This window comes from Hyalella azteca, unplaced genomic scaffold (genome assembly GCF_000764305.2).
Source record: "Hyalella azteca isolate HAZT.00-mixed unplaced genomic scaffold, Hazt_2.0.2 contig15239, whole genome shotgun sequence".
Classification (NCBI taxonomy): Eukaryota; Metazoa; Arthropoda; class Malacostraca; order Amphipoda; family Hyalellidae; genus Hyalella; species Hyalella azteca.
In genome coordinates this window covers 67,028-86,350 of record NW_025945096.1, presented here as the reverse complement: position 1 = coordinate 86,350, position 19,323 = coordinate 67,028, and the positions used below count along the sequence as shown (strand labels likewise).

General features: G+C 40.7%; 2 protein-coding genes across 5 annotated transcripts in view; both read right to left on the bottom strand.

The window, feature by feature from the left end:
- Nucleotides 1-948: 948 nt before the first annotated feature.
- Nucleotides 949-6,291, bottom strand: LOC125177529. The gene is made up of 8 exons (XM_018166832.2): nucleotides 6,197-6,291; nucleotides 4,371-4,494; nucleotides 3,979-4,096; nucleotides 3,257-3,391; nucleotides 2,815-3,015; nucleotides 2,312-2,461; nucleotides 1,860-2,033; nucleotides 949-1,625 (listed from the first exon to the last, which is right to left on the bottom strand). The coding sequence occupies exons 1-8, from the start codon at nucleotides 6,252-6,254 to the stop codon at nucleotides 1,383-1,385; spliced, it is 1,203 nt and encodes a 400-aa protein (XP_018022321.1). The 5' UTR covers nucleotides 6,255-6,291; the 3' UTR covers nucleotides 949-1,382.
- A 305-nt stretch (nucleotides 6,292-6,596) lies between these two features.
- LOC108678414 (myotubularin-related protein 6) overlaps nucleotides 6,597-19,323 on the bottom strand; it is a 60,653-nt gene continuing 47,926 nt past the window's right edge. For all 4 annotated transcript variants that reach the window (XM_018166830.2, XM_047884337.1, XM_047884336.1 and 1 more), the window contains exons 2-16: nucleotides 18,354-18,503; nucleotides 17,861-18,023; nucleotides 16,901-17,073; nucleotides 16,195-16,320; nucleotides 15,616-15,750; nucleotides 14,810-14,942; nucleotides 14,187-14,419; nucleotides 13,811-13,919; nucleotides 13,039-13,180; nucleotides 12,509-12,637; nucleotides 11,257-11,383; nucleotides 10,886-10,996; nucleotides 10,107-10,268; nucleotides 9,545-9,676; nucleotides 6,597-9,233 (exon numbers count right to left, since the gene is read on the bottom strand). In XM_018166830.2, the coding sequence (XP_018022319.1) occupies nucleotides 9,084-9,233; nucleotides 9,545-9,676; nucleotides 10,107-10,268; nucleotides 10,886-10,996; nucleotides 11,257-11,383; nucleotides 12,509-12,637; nucleotides 13,039-13,180; nucleotides 13,811-13,919; nucleotides 14,187-14,419; nucleotides 14,810-14,942; nucleotides 15,616-15,750; nucleotides 16,195-16,320; nucleotides 16,901-17,073; nucleotides 17,861-18,023; nucleotides 18,354-18,503 (2,175 nt within the window). In that variant the 3' untranslated portion in view covers nucleotides 6,597-9,083. The remainder of the gene's footprint in view (nucleotides 9,234-9,544; nucleotides 9,677-10,106; nucleotides 10,269-10,885; nucleotides 10,997-11,256; nucleotides 11,384-12,508; nucleotides 12,638-13,038; nucleotides 13,181-13,810; nucleotides 13,920-14,186; nucleotides 14,420-14,809; nucleotides 14,943-15,615; nucleotides 15,751-16,194; nucleotides 16,321-16,900; nucleotides 17,074-17,860; nucleotides 18,024-18,353; nucleotides 18,504-19,323) is intronic.

Genomic DNA, 19,323 nt, shown 5'->3' with positions numbered 1-19,323 from the left:
CTCAGCTTAGGCAGTAGGTTTTCGTGCACTTCAGAGAGTCATTATCAATTTCATGCTGAAGGCGCAACTTTCAGTTCGGTACGCAGCGCCTTTGCCTTCATGTGAATAAGACTTTTAATTTGGTCATCTCGGAGCGCGGCGGTGCTGGTCGTTGGGGGAGCGCAGCTCCCCCAACCAATCAGCCGCGAACCACTCTGCAAGTTTGTCTTCCTCCGGCCCTGCATAAAACCTGCCGTGCACCACCAGGCTGCGGATCGAATAAGAATTCCGGGCACCGTTAAATTACGTAATTTTACGTTCACCACATCTGAGGTTAGGTTTCAGATAGCATAGTTCTGTTCCAAAATGTATCGCCCTTCGACGAGTGGCCGTTCGACCGAGGGCTGGTTCGACGCACGGCCTAGATATGATTGTCCAGAAGTGTTGAAGACTAGGTTCCGGAAGTTACATCCATGATAGTCCATTACATCCAGGGCAGTGGTGGTCTTCTGCAGGCGATCCGTCGTTGGGAGTTTCTCTATAGTTTATGCCAACAGTGGATATTTGCTCAACGCTTCTCATTATTCGGTTGCGCGGTCGAGGGACGTGAAGGTTACAATGTGCAGACCATCAGGTCGTGAGGTAATTATGTTCCGTCAAACTGGTGTGTGATTAAAGAGAGCTGGTGTAAGTAGAGCATCAGTCGAGAGTTCTTGCAGTAAATTTCGTAAAGTTAAATTACGCTTGAGGTTGTCCCTAATCAAGATTACACGGGGATATCCCCTAAAGATCCTAGCGAGTGTTGCGTCTGGGTTCAGTATTGGTGGGTTTGGGAGGAAATTTTAAACCCAAGAAATATTCGTTAAGAGATAAATCACTCTCAGCCAAAGGTTTTGTGATAAAATTCGGGATGACCGGTCAGGGAGAGTTATATTAACTATGATCAAAGGCGGGAATAATAATAGGACATTGAAGTAAATTCAATTTAATGGGTAGGCAGTTCAATTTTCTTCGTAAATTTAAGTATTTGCGATGCTTTGGAACTTGATCTGCGCTCCAAAATGCATCAGGTAAAGAAGTTCAAATTAGTGGTGCACCCTTGGAAATGCTGCACTGATGAAATTGAGAAGTAAAATATTTTTATTTGTGAACATTTTTATAAAATAAGAAAACTTCACGCATTTTCCTTGACATTTTAACCAGACTTAGATGGGGATATTTCCACTATCTCCATTAAGTTTAAAATCAATGCCGTTGCCAACTCTCATGGCTTAGGCTTCCAAATTCAATATACATTTGAAACGAAAATTTTACACACTTCAAGCAATTGTAATTATTAGCCAGTAGAAGCGAGAAATATGATTATGCTGAAATTGAACCATCATTCTCGAAGTGATTCGATATTATGAGGTTAGAAGTCCAGCCGAACCCAAATCAGGGACGTTAGGAATGGCAGTGGCAAGGTTTTGCACTGTGCAGCAGTAGATGGCGCCAGCCTCGTAGTCGCTGTAATTAATGTCATGAAGCCAAGTTAGCTGGTCACAAATGCTGCCGCCCGAACACAGCATAGAGGGCGCCGCGGTCAGGTAAGGATTGTTCACTCCGACGATGGCTGCAGCTTTGTTTGAGGACGGATCATAAACAACCTGAAACAAATGTTGTAATTTGTATTAAATGACTAGAAATTCGTAAGCGACAGATCTGCTATAAATAAATAGCAGACAGATTGAAAAAATAAGACCATAAAATGATGATTTCATTTCTCAGTTTGACGAAAATAATCGTTAACAAGGATTTAGAAGTCTTGACGAAAATCAATATTCAGATGACGAAATTCAATTATGTCTGCTTAACATAAAACTGTAATTGTGTTCACTCACCCTCCACGTAATATCAGGCGCTGGAATGACAGCTTCACCCCCAGTTAGTCCCAGGAATATGTCAACAGGGTTGCCATTGACGTCGTCGAGCTGGAGGACATCCCAGCCTCCGCACCACACGACGATGTCGGAGCCGTGAGCCGCTGCCATATCTCGCACGCTGAACTCCAAATACTGTAAAGGAGATGAAGAAATTGAAGAAAGAGGATTAGAAATTGCAAATTTTATGGAGAAGATAACAGTAATTTCAAAGAGCGCGGCCTGTACCAACATCAAGGTCGTAAGAATGTATGTTACTGCATTTCAATGTTTAGTATTGGCAAGGTTCCCCTCAAATATAAATTTGTTAAGCCGGGATCATGAGTGTTACGGAGTCAAACCCCAGATGGGCAAAAAGTAAAAATTAATGTTAACTTAGCGCAAGAAACCTAGAGCTCGCGATAATGACTAACCTTCCAATTGCCGTTATTGAAAGACTGCCACTGCGGTACCGCGTTGATGTAATAGTAGGTAGCATCTTGCTCCTGCTCCGTCACAAAGTCGGCATCAGCGGCCAAGTGCCCTCGCGCGAAGTAAAAACTCTTACCCACGTCGATAACGCTCTGCTTAACACATTCACGTCAATGTTAATGAGAAAGAGAGAACAATTGCACGAGAATCAACGAAGATCCGGTTTTATCAAACATGGATTCACCCCATCAAAAATCGAAATAGATACACGGCAAACGTTCATATCGGCCATGCTTTTCTATCAGTTACTGTTAAACAAAGGGTAAAGAAACTGGTTACCTTGAAGAAACTGGTTACCTACGCTGATACCTTGAAGACTATGTCTATCTATACAAAAGTAATATTGCATTTTTTGTCAGCAATAATATAATTATGCAGTAGAACAGGCGTCAAGAGAGAAGGCAATGCATTCAACGCTGCAACATATGACGCATGCGACTCTGACCGAGTCTCCGAGGATGGCGTCCATGAGGGCGATCTGGGAGTCCTGCTGGTAGCAGGTGTCGGCAGAGACTGTGAAGAAACCTGTGTCGCTCTTGAAGCTCGGCCGGTCAGGGTTGGTGTCTTGAGCAGCGATATTGGCGCCCCGCACGATGTAGTTCGAGTAAAGAGTGGTTTCGAAAATTGGGTCAAAACACACGGTGATCTGAAAAAAAATGAAACGGAAACTGGATCCTCACCAACGAAGTCGATTTGAAACTACAAAAAATAATTCCAGATTTGATTTTTGAATTTCCGACGCAATTAACTTGTCAGACAGTCATGGTCTCTTGGGACATGTTTGGGGTTTCGATTGCAATACTGAATTAGGTGATGAGGCGCAAAATGTAAAACTACACGATTATTTCAAGAAATTTAGTTGAACTACAATATTGGCTTCTCTTTACCGTTGGGTAGAAACCATAACCCGGGATAGCAAAGCCAATCTGATGCATTTCTCCTCCGGAGCCGCACGGCCCCAAATTTTTCTGGAGACTTTCTTTTGGTCGCGACTTGCAGCCAAGCTCTGCCAGGTCCCAGTCCTGAGACAGGAACATCAATATTCAGATGACGGAACGAAAATTTTATTCATAATCGTAACTCATATTGAACGGTCCTTTGTAGGTACAACAATTCTTTAGGAGCCACAATATTAGCGTAATTAATGTGAAATAATTATTTCGTTCATGAATGTAGTATTCCTTTCTCACTATCAAGGTTCAAGGTTTATGTAAACCTCATGAAGGGAATATGAAGTCATTTAAGATGAAGTGGGAAGGAACAGGACGGGTTAACAATCTCAGGGCTCATTGTTCGTTTGTCACTGCAAACTTTTTCACTATCTCGCCAGCTGCTCATTGTAAGAACAGGACCGAGCTTGAGATCCAAACAGTGGAAACCATAAAATGTATCTAAAAGTTTCAGGATGTGTCACTGTCAAACTCACAGCATCGAAATCCTAGTAACATCTTTTATATTTGTGTTCTGTATTTGAAAGGAAGCACATATTCTGGTGCTTCAATTAATGATGTCAATACAGAGAAAACTGATTTTACTATTATAACGACTACAATGCATTGAGTAATAATATAATGACTATGAATATGTCATAATTATAGAGAATGCATGCCTGCCCGTTGATGCGAAGCTTGTTAGAAGAAGTGCACGTGGCTGTGGCAGCTTCCAGCCCTAAGGCATCGATCGTGGTGCCCGGACACGCTGTAATCACCTCTTCTCCATTGGCCAGTCTGAGAATGTTGTACTAGTATAGTATAGTAACAGTAATAGTAATAGTATAGTATAGAGTAGTGTAGTGATGTCGGCGCTGAAGAATTGGCCTGATGTGGCCTGTCGCCGATACTTGAATTTTTTTCTGACGTGTTCACAGGAGATTTATAAACAGGTCCTGTGACCGCAACTTTTCAAAACTGATATTGTAACCGTTAACGCAACGAAACTATTAATAATACCAAGGAATTCAGTTGTAATTATTAGGTAAAGCACGTGACGAAGATGACTCACTTGACGACTCTGTTGGCACCGTCCAGCACGGGTAGCACCGTGCGCTCAGCGGCCACACTGAAGAGCAGAGGCGGGTACGGGGCGGGGAACTCCGTGTCCTTGTCCCACGCACAGTCCGCCATCGCTGCCCGTGGCAATTATCGAACGTCAAGTTAATCAATTTTTCTGAACCCGTGTGAAGGTAATCTAACTTTTAAGGAATCCAAAAATTTGCTGATAACGCTATATTGAAATCGCTACATCACCAGTTTGAGGAAGTTCACATTTTAATTTCATTTAAGGGGACCGGCTACCCTAAAACCGAGGTAGCCTATAACTCCTACAGTTATTATCCGATCATCATGAAACTTCACATACATACGTAAAATGTAAAAATAATAACATTTTACTTGTATGAATTTTTCGCAAAAATTGATAGAAAACGTGATATTCATAGAAAACGGACAAATAACGGGTACTATAGAAAATCTATCTCCTCCCACAAATATCGTCCTACAATATCGAGACACATATCATTAGATTTGTAAAGACCATACCTATCAACTCTGCCATCCCTTTTTTCATTTTCTCCATAGTTTCTTTTATGCGCGTTTTTCCCATTTTTTCACTTTTTTCACCCCCTCCCCCCCTTCTCCCCCATATATAAGACGGACCATGCACAAATTCAAAAAAAGCGATGGCTAGGTCGATAGATATGGCCTTTACGAATCGAATGATATAACTCTCATTGCTGTAGCTTGAAAACTGTAGGAGGAGATAGGTTTTCCGTGACAATAAGTTGAACTTTTCAGGACGGCGCGACAAAGTTTCGTGCGCCTCGAAATAGGCACTCAATGTAGCATGGATACCAAACTACAGGCTTCTGTTGCTTAATCCACTCAATGATGCTAGCAGCAACTTGTAGCGCACCTCTACGTACAATGTTAGGAGGGTAACTGAGCTCAGATGCCAGATACACCAAGATATGTAGTCTTGCCGCTATAATTTTATTAGGTCTATTTAGTGAAGGAACTCCACCCCCCGCCCCCCATTAAAGCACGGCCATCTGCGTCAATATTGCCGTACATGGATCGCAGTAGTATCGTTGGAAAGCTCAGAATGTCAGCTTTAAGATGAGACTAAGCATGTAACTGCAACACAACTCAAGTAGAAACTATATTCAAAGGTTTCAGCCGCTAATTACTTTATATCTAATTACTTAAAGAACTCTCCCACCCGCTTCCCTTTAAAGAGACGTCATGAACGTAAATATTGGCGTACAGCGATGGCAGTGGTACCATTGGAAAGAGCAGAATTCCAGCTTTCAGATGGGCACAAAAACCGAAAAACGCCAAAATTGAAAATTTTAGGGTAGCCGGTCCCCTTAAATTGCGAATGCACTTAAACTGAACCCGTTTGCGGGCAAGTTACTATGTATCATTATTTACAATATCCTCCTTAAAAGACCCTCAACAGCCTTCAGTTTGAGGCTACGTTATCATGCCTTTGCCAGTCACCAATCATTTGACCATCGTTCCTTTCATCCCTACCATGCCCAAGAACTAATATACGATCATTTAAATGAAAGTTTAGACCTGCCTGGCATACAAAATTGATGCTCTTTTAGCAATTTTTTATCAGCTGAAGTAGCAATATTCATTTATTTAATTAAAGTAATTTAATGAAATAGTAGTAAATTAAAGTTTGATAGTTACTACCCTTTTCATTTGCATCTATAAATGTAAATAATGTGAGAGAGTTAAGAATAGCTGTGTTTTCTGGAAAAAAGATCGAAATGACTCTAAAAATGGAATATCCCTCTTCGTAAATTGTTTTAATAGCCTTACCACGCGGAAATGCTGTCCCAGCAACCATTAGAAGCAGCAAATAACTAGATAACCCCATTGTTGCACGTAGCGACAAACCAAACCTCAACCTTCTTTTCGCCAACAAACAATGCGAATTCGACTTCTGTACAGGTGCTATCGTGAGATCGCAGCCAGTGCCAACACGTGTTATTTCTCACGACGACCGCACCACATGTTCTGTTGGTTATCATTCGCACGAGGCTACAGAGCACAACTAACGTGCCATCATCGTGATTTAAGGCTTGCACCTGTTGAGCCGAGAGCCATGGCCTCGTGACTCACGTTATCGGGATAGTGCTAGAATTGAAGGCTGTTAGATCCACTACGTGGAATAAACACAATATTGAATAATAGAATAAGGATAATAACAGAGTTTTCCAAGAAACTTTACTATATTCTTCGAAGTGCACTACCTTCCATACAGTCATATCACAGTGACCGGGGCAATGAGCCTCTGTTCAGTCAGAGTAAATTGGACGCCAGTACTCTTCCTGAGGAGGCGCGTCCCACGAGAAGACGTCTGCAGGCTCAGCCACGACAAATATAAATTAATTAATTGCCATCGACAAGCCGCCTACAGCGTCACCTCAACCAGTACAATAAGAATCACACTCAACGTTAGAAAACATACAAATATTGGAATTTTACACAGAAATTGGAATGATAAGTATCAATATCTTTCATCTGAGATGCTTACAAGATACATGGATAGCTGGGCATACCCTCAGTCTTATCTTTTAACAGGGAGAGCAAGGTTGCAGGAGAAATAAGTGAATGACTAAAGTGAAATAAATGCCACGGCTTGGAAGTTGCCAGCTCAACAGCCCTGCATAAATGTATTTATTAACACCGTAGTGCATTGAAGTAAATCTGGAGCTCGTTCGCGGTTTTATAAGAGTTACCAATTCAATGAGATGGGTAGAACAAATTTTTAGAGAAGTATCTGGATGCTGAACGCGAACATAGTTTAGTACGACAAATATAATAGATATTAAATAGTCTATGACTAAAAAACGGTGAGCATGGAGATATCTATGGTCTTCAAAGGAGGAAACTGGTCCTGTCTAGCACTTCGTTCTCACCGGCAATCTTCGACTCGTTACTTTTATTGGCAAAGCAGTTCCGCTTCTCTTTTCTTTATCCACGCACAAAGCAACTCCTACAACGAGAATATGATATGGGGAAAAGAGATAAAGACCTTCGCAGAGCTGCACGGCGGAAGAATATATGTGGGTAAAATGAACACAATTTCAGTACTCACTGTACGCCAAATTTGTTGTTTGTATAAACGGCGATGAAACGACAAATAATTTAATGATGAAAATAGGATAATATATAGACTACATGTAATAGAATTCATTATAAGAGGTAATAGAATAAAAATTATAATAGTTAAGACACACAACAATTGATATAATACTGAACTTAGCGAGGTGGAAAGACGATGTCCTTCAGGGAAAATATTAACGAAAATTAATTAAAGTTTAGAATGAATAAGTTTAGAATTAGAGAATTAAATTTTAAGTAGATAATATAGCTGTTGGATTTTTCATTAATAGGTTTTGTTCTACGAGTGAAAAATTATAAATTCACAGAATATAAGTACCAGCACGATGAAGAACCTCAATTGTAGCATCTGACGGTACTCAACAAGTCGAGTCAAAACAACCCTCAATGCATTCTTGTTCAGTTTTTAGTTGGCGAGCTTTTGACTTAGATAAAGAGCAAAAATTTGGTGAGGAAAGTAGAACTGCATGAGAACAGAGCAACTGACGGTAGTTTGCACGGGGCGATTGGTAAGATAATGCGTGAATTGTAAACTGCTCGCATGTAAAATTTTAAGAGGTTGTCAGAGAGGAAAACTTCCCTGCATCTTTTGAAGTAAGAACATTCGATCAAGTTGCTGTAAACAAATAATAATTCCTACGTCTATGTACAAAAAAAAAAACAATCAATAATTCAAAACATATAAAGAAATATTTTCACAATGAGAAAAGAACTAGAAGAAATTATTGTTCAGTGAGAATTTTACAGAATGCAACAGCGATAACTAAAGGACAATTTTTCCACTGCAAGTGACGAGTCTTTTCAAGTAGAAATGAAGTCTGTTGTTCCTCGTGAGGCCGCCGAAAAGCAACATCCATATTTCATCTAAAAATATCTTACTAATATCAACTGGTTCGTCCGATTTATTGCAAGGAACTCAAAATTCGAGATTTCGACTCAAACTTTTCATGAACAATAAAAAATACGTAGGAAACGTCCGAATAATGACATAACACACAAAATCGTCCGTTCCTCGGCAAATCATCTTCAAATAAAGCAATCTATTTTCATATTGTGTAGGTAGCCAATGGCAAGATGCGCATTTGATAAGAAGGCTATAAGCAGCGATCCTACCTTCACGAAATTGATCCTTGGTAATAACAAATTGGTAGAGTGATTTTGACATTATCTGGGAAGTGAGATTGATACCTGAGCAGCACCAGCAGGCCCATCAGCCACCACATCCTGACACAATTGAGGAGTACGAAGGGATGCATCCACACCTGACTGGCACGTATTTATCCTGACGTTAATATTCATCAGAACTACTACAAATCCTGCTGAGAACAAAGATCTTGTCCGGTCTCGTCGGCAGTGTTGGTTCTAAACTAGGTATGTGTGGACGGGCACTGACATTAAAGCACATTTCAGCGTTACAAGACGCTGTTGGAAGTGCAGATTAGGTTATGTTTCCTTATGTTACCCCACATATTTCTCATGTATTTAGAAACTTTTTGCTGACGAATAGAGATAGCATGCTGGGCATTTTCTTAAAGTGACTGCGTTTGAAGATTGGCATGCGTAGGAGCTAGGCGTGTTGTTAAGGCGTATCGACGGACAAGGAGCGAGTGATGGTCTTGTAGCAGGGGCGGCAGACGGGGGCGGGAGGCAGGCTTAGGTGACCAGGCAGACTGGCGCGCTTGTCGATGCAGCGCGTGCAGAACACCTCGCCGCACATCCAACAATGGTGCTGAATAATAATCAAAACGTACATTTAGTAGGTACCGGTAATCAGTATCTATGGGTTTATTATAAGAAAAATTGGCAAATTTAATTATTAACATCACAAGCGATCCCTATGATTTATCAACGCGCTAACATACGAGTACAAATGATTGGTATGAAGAAGCCTATTTCGTTATTTTCTTTCTGGTCACAAAATTTATAAGCGTTTAGAGCTGAAATTCTAATTTACTAATCCAAAAATTGGGCTGCATTTATCAGCAGTATTAGATCTGTTCTTATTAGACTCATGAAAGAAATGCAGGCGAGGGGCACTACCTTCCTGCTGGCGGCGTTGAAGGGCGTGCTACACGAGCACTCGGTGACGCAGCGCAGGCTCTGCCAGTCGATGGCCACGTCACTGATGACGGAGCTCAGGGCGCTCCTGCTGCTCACAGCCTGCGTCGGGCTCTGTGTTGTTGGTTCAAATAAAGTCTTTAAAGCAGTCCTAATAAAGCAATAAAAATAGAAACATAAACTGCTTTGAAAAGGCAACCTAAAACAACTTAATTGAAGCTTTGACGAAGTAAGAAATGAAAGTTTAATACGTTAGATTGATTGATTGTAAAGGTTAATTTTAACACCGTTTTAAATGTAAATTCAAAGACGTTATATATACAGACCTTTATTTCTGAAATAATCGTACTCGCACATAAATATAATTTTGAAGTAGAGGAATGCAATGTCCGATGGAAGGGAAGATATTGTAAGAAAGTGCATAATAAAGGAATAAGTACCAGTGCCTGTAAGAAAGTACATAATAAAGGAATAAGTACAAGTGCCTGTAAGAAAGTCCACAATACAGGAATAAGTAGAAATGCATGTAAGCTGAAGTACTGACCAAAGGCTGTGTAGTTGTCAGGACGACAGGCGCCGGGGAAGGTGCGATGGCGGTGTTGCATTTATCAGGCGAGGTCTCGATGAGTACAGGGTTACCGCTGTGCTTGTTGCTTAAACCTAGCGAGCTGAACGCGCCTAGAGGGTCGTTCTTAAGGTGACCGTTCTGCAGGATCAATATTTATTAACATCAAAATTAACATTCAACATACAAAGTCATACAACATCGACATTAACATTCAACATACAACATCAACATTAACATTCAACATACAAAGAAATTAGCAGGAATGAAACGACAATCTGTGAATGATTTACGGAGGATTTTTTTTAACATCGGTAGTATGGTTGCAGCCTCATACTTTTCTAGTGCCTCTTTGAAGAATAAAAAAAATACGCAATTAAAATAAGAGAGATTGGTAACAAAACGAAGAACGATTGAAAAAATTGTCATTTTTTGGTAGTAGAGCTTGAATATGTTCGGACGAATCACTCCATTGATAACAGCGCGAAAACTCATTGAGGATCGCGGCAGTGCAAAGAAATTTAGATTCAGATTATCAAATAGAACTATGCGCCGCCATTTTATGCAAAAATTGTATGTAGTATAAGTTACACCCTCCTATCGTATCAAAGAATAGAAGGATATAAGTAATTTACAATAATGGAATGAAGTATAGGTTTAGCATTCCTCAGTTAACACAAAATTGAAGAAGACAAATAACTTCAATAGCGCATTTCTTCTCTGCATGCGAAAAATGGAAGTTTTTATGTACTGATCACCTGGTCGAGAGCTGCGTCGACGAGTCTGTTATCGAGCTGCTCTTTGATCTGGTCATTGCCGTGGGAATCTCCGTGTTTCTTACGCAGTTGGTCGGACAGCCATCCAATTCTCTAGGAAATGGATAAAATAATACAATTACTTCATGAGAACAAATTTACTTTCTATACATGATATCTTTTGGTCAGATAGCAAACTGAAGTTGAACATAAACTATTAACATCTAATTATGACAGTTTTAAACAAGCTATTGACTGACTTAAACTTCAGAACGACTTCCCATCCATTGAAGGGTTCGAAATATTCGCCTGGAGAAGAGTTGCTATATTGATGTGAGAGGGAATAATCAACATTATGTAGAGTTGGGAGTCACCTTGCTGAGGAACATGGCCTGGGCTTCAAGGGCTTTGCTGTGGTCCTGCGTGGCACTGAGCAGGTCACAGAGCGGCTCTCGTGGGTGCACGCCGCTCCAGTACCGGCAGTACAGACCTCGCCAGAACCTGCACGTCGTCAATATAACTTTCATAGCCGCTACGACTTTCATATTTGATACAATTTTACTATTAGATACAACTTTCATACATGCTACGATTTTTCTATTAGCTACAATTTTCACATTAGATACGAATTTCATTTTCGCTAAAGCATTCACTGCGACACCCAGATTTTCTACTATTTTCACGGAATTTATACCTGTTATCTCTTAAGCTTTATCATATAACCAAGAAAAAATCATTACATGAAACAATCGAATGGTCGAAAATCAAGGCAACAAGTCCTTCATTAGGCAGAAAATCTACTGCTTTCTGCGCTCCCTCCAACCTACAGCTAACAAAGGGAATAATCTTAGGATCTTAGCCCAGCGGAAGCCAACAAATGAAAATATTTTTACGATGATGCAACAATTACCCTTCTCTTTTTGAGAGTGTTTCACTTCACAATCATGTTAGAGCTTCAAACCTAATGGTCTGCCTGATTTATTCCACAGAGATTTTCCCAGAAATTGAGCCTAAATAATGGCGAACTTTTCGGCCACCCTTCTTGCTCCTGCCTATTTCCACCCTCTTGCGGTGGCCATTCCCCATATCAACGGAGCAAGAAGGAATAGCAACAATTCACGTAAGTTAAATTGGGAGAACGTACAGACCCTGTAAGTAGTATCCATTTACTGGACAGTCATGGGTTAGTTGTAGTTCCTATACTGCATTTGAACGATAATAAGCTTGACATGATTTTAGGGTGATGAGAGTGTTGTCTACTGTGTCCAAAAGGCCGCCACGCGATTGTGGAGGCCTTTTTTCCGGATCAGTCATAGGAGCAATGCGACAGGCAGGTTCAGTTTAGCATCAGTCTTCAGGGTAACGTGACTGTAGGGCTTAGTTTAGCATCAGTCGTCAGGGTAACGTGACTGTAGGGCTTAATTTAGCATCAGTCGTCAAGGTAACGCGACTGTAGGTCTTAGTTTAGCATCAGTCGTCAGGGTAACGCGACTGTAGGTACGCGACTGTAGGTCTTAGTTTAGCATCAGTCGTCAGGGTTACGCGACTGTAGGTCTTAGTTTAGCATCAGTCGTCAGGGTAACGCGACTGTATGAGTTAGTTGAGTAAGAGTGCCTGAGAGCTCACTGCAAAGCCTGAGGAGCGAGTGAGGGCGTGAGGAAGGTAGGCAGGATGTCACTGCGGTAGAGGGGGTTCGTGTGCTCCATCACCTGGCCCGCGAGGTACGACCACAGCGACACAGTCCGCTGTGATAATCTGTACATCAAATCAAATATTAGTTTAATATGTAAACAAATTCTATTATGTTATTAATACATAAAAAATATATATACTAAATTACTCCAAATTTTCTCCTGCATGGAACGTTGTCTTGTAATTTAATTGACAGTAAACTAGAAGTTTATTAAAATTAGAATTGAAATTTATTAAAATTCCGATAAAATGTGATATTCGGCAAAAGATTTTTTGCTACCAGAAAATATTCCAACGTCACAATGAATTTTAAAAATTGAGATCAATTTGCAAAATTCCTGAATTTTAGCCTAAAATGGCAACAAGTCTACAACTACAGCCATAATTCCTCACATAAAATTCAAAAAGGAGCATTTAGAAAAATTTCATTCAATAACATCCTTGAAGAAACATGGGCGCCTGACTTGAGATCTAATCGGTCCTTCTGGCAGTTGCCGACGAAGGTGCCGAACTGAGCGGAGAAGACGTGGTCATGTAACACCAGCAGGTAGCGCTCGTTGAACTCGAATGACGAAGGGTACATCTGCTGCAGCTGCCACACGCACTCTGTAAGAGGAGAGCTGTTACACACCTAAAATACAGTGTACTTAATACGACGAAGGGTACACTTGTTGCAGCTGCCACACGCACTCTGCAACAATAGAGCTGTTACACACCTAAAATACGGTCTACTTAATACGACGAAGGGTACACTTGTTGCAGCTGCCACACGCACTCTGCAACAATAGAGCTGTTACACACCTAAAATACGGTGTACTTAATACGATGGAGGGTACATCTGTTGCGTTACACACCTAAAATACGTGGATTGGAAATAATCCTCCAGTCATAGTAACTATTGTGCCGGCATGAATAAAAGTTATTATAAATATTGTTATAATAGTTATTGCTGACTTTTGACGAAAGCAATTACTAATTACAGCATTGAAAAGTGACGGTTAGGCATGAGCGTATATTATTGTTATCCTTATTATTGTTATTATTATTATTACTAAAACGTTCACAATGCAATAGTAGAAATACTTGGAAGTGGAGAAAAGATCAATTACTATCCGTATTATCAGAATTATATTCTTTATTGACTATTTGTATAGCGAATTTCTGCACTGCATTTCAAACGTCTGAAGAATACCGTTCAATGAAGAATACCTTTCAATATTACAAAGGAGAACTGACCTAAGAACTGCGTGAAGATGGGCGACACTTCTTTAGCTTCGCCTTGGATGAGGCCGCTGCGGTCCGTGAACTTGTGTCCGAACGACAGCCAGTCCTTCTCTACCAGAACCTGCAGGTATAAACTCGGTTAATATCACATTCAGTCGTTTGATCTCATTAAAGTTATCTTCACCACAATTAATTTCCGTATTATCAAAGAAAGATTTATTCGTATTCTGAAGACCAGTTAACTAGCGTTGGTATGCAATGGGATAATAGTTATACTTCACTCTGGTCAGGAAACGAAAATGACCCGACTAAAAATGAAATTTAATTGTATTCCATTCATCATAGATTTGAATCGTCCTTGCTATTTATGATTAATAAATAAGAATACCTGGAAGCCATGCATGGTACGGTAGTAGGGGTCGAGGAGTATCTGAGCAAGAGCACATGTCTGAGCAGTTCTGTCCCAGCCATCAGAGCAGTGCACCAGCACGCTCACCCCTGACGCGATCTCCTTGGCTACGAGCACGCCGCTCTCGAGCACAGAGCGCACGTGGCGCAGCCACCCGCTGCCTTCCACGCCACTCAGCCATGCGCTCATTGACGGGCTCACCAACTGGCAAGCTGTGCAACATTTGTATGATGGTAATATTATTTCTGAACAAAGTTACTTCATCCATTGGGATGCTACCAACTTTTGTGAAGACTATTCAGAAACAATAGAGTGGAGAAAACTCCCATAGTTGCAGTTTGATTCGACAGTATATCTAAAAAAAACAAATTACTTTACATTGGACCTTCCCTAAACTGATTAGGCAGAGTGGAAAACATGAGACAAAATATGATGAGTACCAAGGCAAGAACAGCAGGTAGACCAAGCTCACTATCAATAATCACTATCAATAAGTTTTGCAAGAAAAAACTATGAATAAGAGAACATAGATCAATGTCAATAAGTTTAGCAAGAGAACACTATCAATAAGGGAACGCTATCAACAAAAGAACGCAGCTCACTATCAATAAGTTTAGCAAGAGAGCTCCGCATGACGTGGATGTTCTCGATGCCTGTGAAGTGAAACTTGATGTTCTCGTAGAAAGCTTCGTTCTCGTAGCCTTTGCCCGTCGCACGGTTGGCCATGGCGTTGATCTGAGGCAAGGGGTACAGACAATCAATGCAAATTCCGATGTTAATATTTTACTGAATAGCTGAATTAAAGGAAAATGTCGCTCCTTGTTACAGGAGGAGAGTCTGAAGATATGAACGAAATTGCTCTGGTGTCTCATTGGACACCAGAGCGGTGTCTAATGAGAGCAAGTAGTTACAATAATATGTACTATGAACAATTGTTGCAGTAATGATAGTAATACTTACAGCTATAACAATTATCATAAGAGCATTGATAATATCAATTACAATAATGATAATACTAGTTATGTTTCTACCCAAAGCCGGACCACACTGGTGCCTCCACACTACAAATGAGGGGAAATGGGCGGGTGCGTCGGACTCTGCTTCATTTGATATAAATTTACATGGAGGTTTTGAGTTTAGTTTCTACAATTGAATTCGGCGCGGGTCGTATGTAATACGTAGAAGAGTACAGGAAGAATCGCGTTTGTCTTCTTTGTACATTTATTCAGCGGCTAGGCCTACGTTCTGTACGTGCGACAGGGCATACGTGTGACCCATCTTTGGTCTGGGACAGCTATGACCCACCTTTGGTACACCTATGACCCACCTTTGGTCTGGTACACCTATGACCCATCTTTGGTTTGGTACACCTATGACCCACCTTTGGTCTGGTCCACCTATGACCCACCTTTGGTCTGGTGTCGACGACGGTCATGTGTATGGCGGCTTTGTTAGCCTTCCTGATGGCCTCCAGCATCTGCTCGTCCTCGAGACAGCGCGCGCTGAAGCCTGACAGCGGCTGCGAGCAGCGACATAGCGCCGCCTGCACAGCAATTAAATACATTTATAATGTGACACTAACATCTTATCAATTAATATTGCATGGTAACAGTATGCATCAGTAAATGTAGGAATACATGGACATTTAGTTTATCTCTTTGAATACAGGGACATTTAGTATATCTCTTTGAATACAGGGACATTTGCTTTATCTCTTTGAATACATGGACATTTAGTATATCTCTTTGAATACAGGAACATTTGCTTTATCTCTTTGAATACATGGACATTTAGTATATCTCTTTGAATACAGGAACATTTAGAGACAATCTCAGCCTGATGGTGACTGCTATGTAAGCGTTCATCAACTGGTTAATGTTAGTTGAATTACAGTGAATTAATTTTCTCATATTTTCTGTTCGTTAATCGAAATTCATACAACAAGTTATTGTATTGGAGAAATAATGAGGGTAAAGGTGATCCTGACTTGGTTGGTGTGTAGGTAGGTGAGCACTGGGAAGCGGCCTTTGGAGCGGAACTTGGAGCTTCCGATGATGACATTTTTGGTCGCAGAGGCTGGCACGTACAGCTCCTTGGGGTACGTGTCGCATATCTGGAAACAAAGTAAACACTTTTAAAAACTACGAATAATACAACACAAAATCTTATGAACTATTAAAATAGTAAGTGGGATCTCAAAGACAAAAGAACAGTGGGAGCAGTGTTAAGATAAAATAATATGTATTTAAAAATTACTTTTTAAAGACAACACTTCTAAAGAATCCAGTGTCTGCGATGTTACACATGTACAATGAATTTATTACTTTATTTGTAAATATAAAAAAAAATTATTTCAAAATTTCTTTAAAATGTTAACAAAAATTTAAATCGAAAAAAATTTTTATTCTGACAATTGATTCATGCATTGTCACCAACTTTACGCAAGTGTGCAAAATTTCAGATCGTTTGGACAAGTAGAATTGTGTCAAATATCGATTGTAAGATTTATAGCAGACAGACAAACAAACAAGAAGTGAAGTTAAAGAGAAGTGAACTAAATTAGTAACCAATCGGTCAGTAATTAGGGAAAGCTTCTTGATAGCTATAAAACAGGGAGCATTACGACACGCCAGTGAACCTGAACCATAGAGCTCAAAAGCAGTTTTGATCAATAAATACACTATTTGACTGACCTGATGGTTGTTGTTTTGTGTTGTAAGCACCCATGCCTCACTAGGCACCCTCATCCTAGCGTACTCTTCAGTGACGTTGTAGAGGTCCCAGCCCGCCACGTTGTTGCTGTCGCTGCTGCACGCGCTGCTCGTGCTGTTCATGTAGTGGAAGCAGAACAGGTCGTCCAGTGTCGCTGTAAAATATTTACTGCTTAAACATAACATGTAAGCAGTGAAACTTTTATGCGTCACGAGCAGTGAAACATTTATGCGTCACGAGCAGTGAAACATTTATGCGTCACGAGCAGTGAAACATTTATGCGTCACGAGCAGTGAAACATTTATGCGTCACGAGCAGTAAAACATTTATGCGTCACGAGCAGTAAAACATTTACGCGTCATGAGCAGTAAAACACTTATGAGTCACGAGCAGTAAAACACTTATGAGTCATGAGCAGTAAAACATTCAGGCGTCATGAGCAGTAAAACATACACGCGTCATGAGCAGTAAAACATTCACGCGTCATGAGCAGTAAAACATTTACGCGTCACGAGCAGAAAAACATTCACGCGTCATGAGCAGTAAAACATTTACGCGTCATGAGCAGAAAAACGAGTCGATCTCATGATTATCTCATCGTTTAACTAGCCGATCTCATCATGCTGGTGGCGTAAGTGGTAAGCTAATAAATAAGTAAATCCTAATTATCCATTTACGCGAAAGCTTGAAGTCGAAGCACTAAACAAAAATTACGACATTTACATGGTCTTGAAGTTTCGTCATGGACACAGAACAAACAATTGATTGGAGACAACAAACATGGTATTTCCACAATATTACAAAAAATACTGCTGGTGATGTGAAAAAAATGGTGTTAGCCATACACGTAGAACGAACCACAAAAGTTGGCACAAAAACAATTATTAAGATCATTTAAAGCGAAAAAGGCGGTGGTGGTGACGACGAGAAGTGCAGCTGACCAGGTTGCGACAGCTGTAGGAGGGCTGTGAAGATCTCATGACAGTCTCGCTCCTTGGGGATCACGAACGTCACGGAGAGAAACGTCTTGCAGCGGATGTGCAGTGGCGACCCTTGTGTTGACAGCGGCAGCTTCTCCACGCTCGAGATGTGCATGTGTAGGATCTGAGACGAGATAAAATTTACAAGCCGCGCCTCAAGCATATGAAACTATCTGTTTCCTATGCATTCCAACCTATATTTCCTACCAAAAATTTTCAAACTAACATCTCGAGGATAATATTCTGTCACGGAAATCAAAGCTCTACGAGTAGATGTTTGCCATTTTACTTTGCATGGCAAATGAACGACTAAAACAGAATTTCAGAAGTGACGACTTACGAAGTAGCAAGAAGCTACAGTGAGCAATCAAACATCAGTGTTTCAGAATACGATGTTATTTGAGGTTTTCACCTCACCATCTAATACGTTATCGTGAGAACAAAGAGAACGAACCCAAGTTTCTTTCTTGGCTGAGGAGTCGACGAAGATGAGGTGGGTCGCCGTGAGGTACAGGATGCCTGCTGAGGGTTTACTCTTGGCGCTGCCGGTGCTGCTGCTGCTGCTGTTGCTGCTGCCCCGCTCTACCAGTCGCACGCCTTCTACCTAAACAAATATATGACAATTGAACTGACAGTCAATAATTATCGATAAAGCACTTCACAATAATTTGAAGGCATGAGACGATGGTAAAACTTAGGAGCTAGGTAAAACTTAGCAAGCGCAATAATTAGAAGGTCGCATTCAAGCATGATTTTCGAATCTGTCGTCAAAAAGTTATTGTATGAGAGTTCAGCGTACAATAATTCCATACTAGAGAAGCTTTAAAATGGCAATAAGACCCGACTTACATTTAAACTCTAAATCGTTAGTAAGAAATAAAAATTGTCTCTACTCAAAATTCAAGTTGATGCACCCGTGAATTTAATTACTGTCATATAATTCCGGCTATAATCAACCCTAAGCATAGGATAAAATTATCCAATAATATCAGAAAAACTGATTTACCGAGCCACGAAAACCCGTTCCTTCCCGCTAACTCGAGCGGCGGGAAATGATCGAGCGGCAAAGTTCCAGTACTTTTCTCTAAAATCAAGTCCATTGGAGCTTCTTCGTGAGTAACATCCACGGAGGCCTATAACATTGATGGATCTCCTTTCCACCTAGATAACCTAATTACCTAATGCCTACAAATGATGCATCCACGAGATTAGCTGCCTGTCCTGCTAGGCTGGAGCAACAGACTGAGGGCAGCACGACGCCTTGCTTACGTACCGTGTGCACGACACTGCAGTGAAGGTGTGGCTCATGGAACCCGCCTTGTTGGGTGTCCACAGACACTCTCAGGAATATTAGTTTGTGTGTGTGTGTGTTTGTGTGTCTGTATGTGTCGCATGTCAGCGTTTGAAGTTAATTGAATAATTCA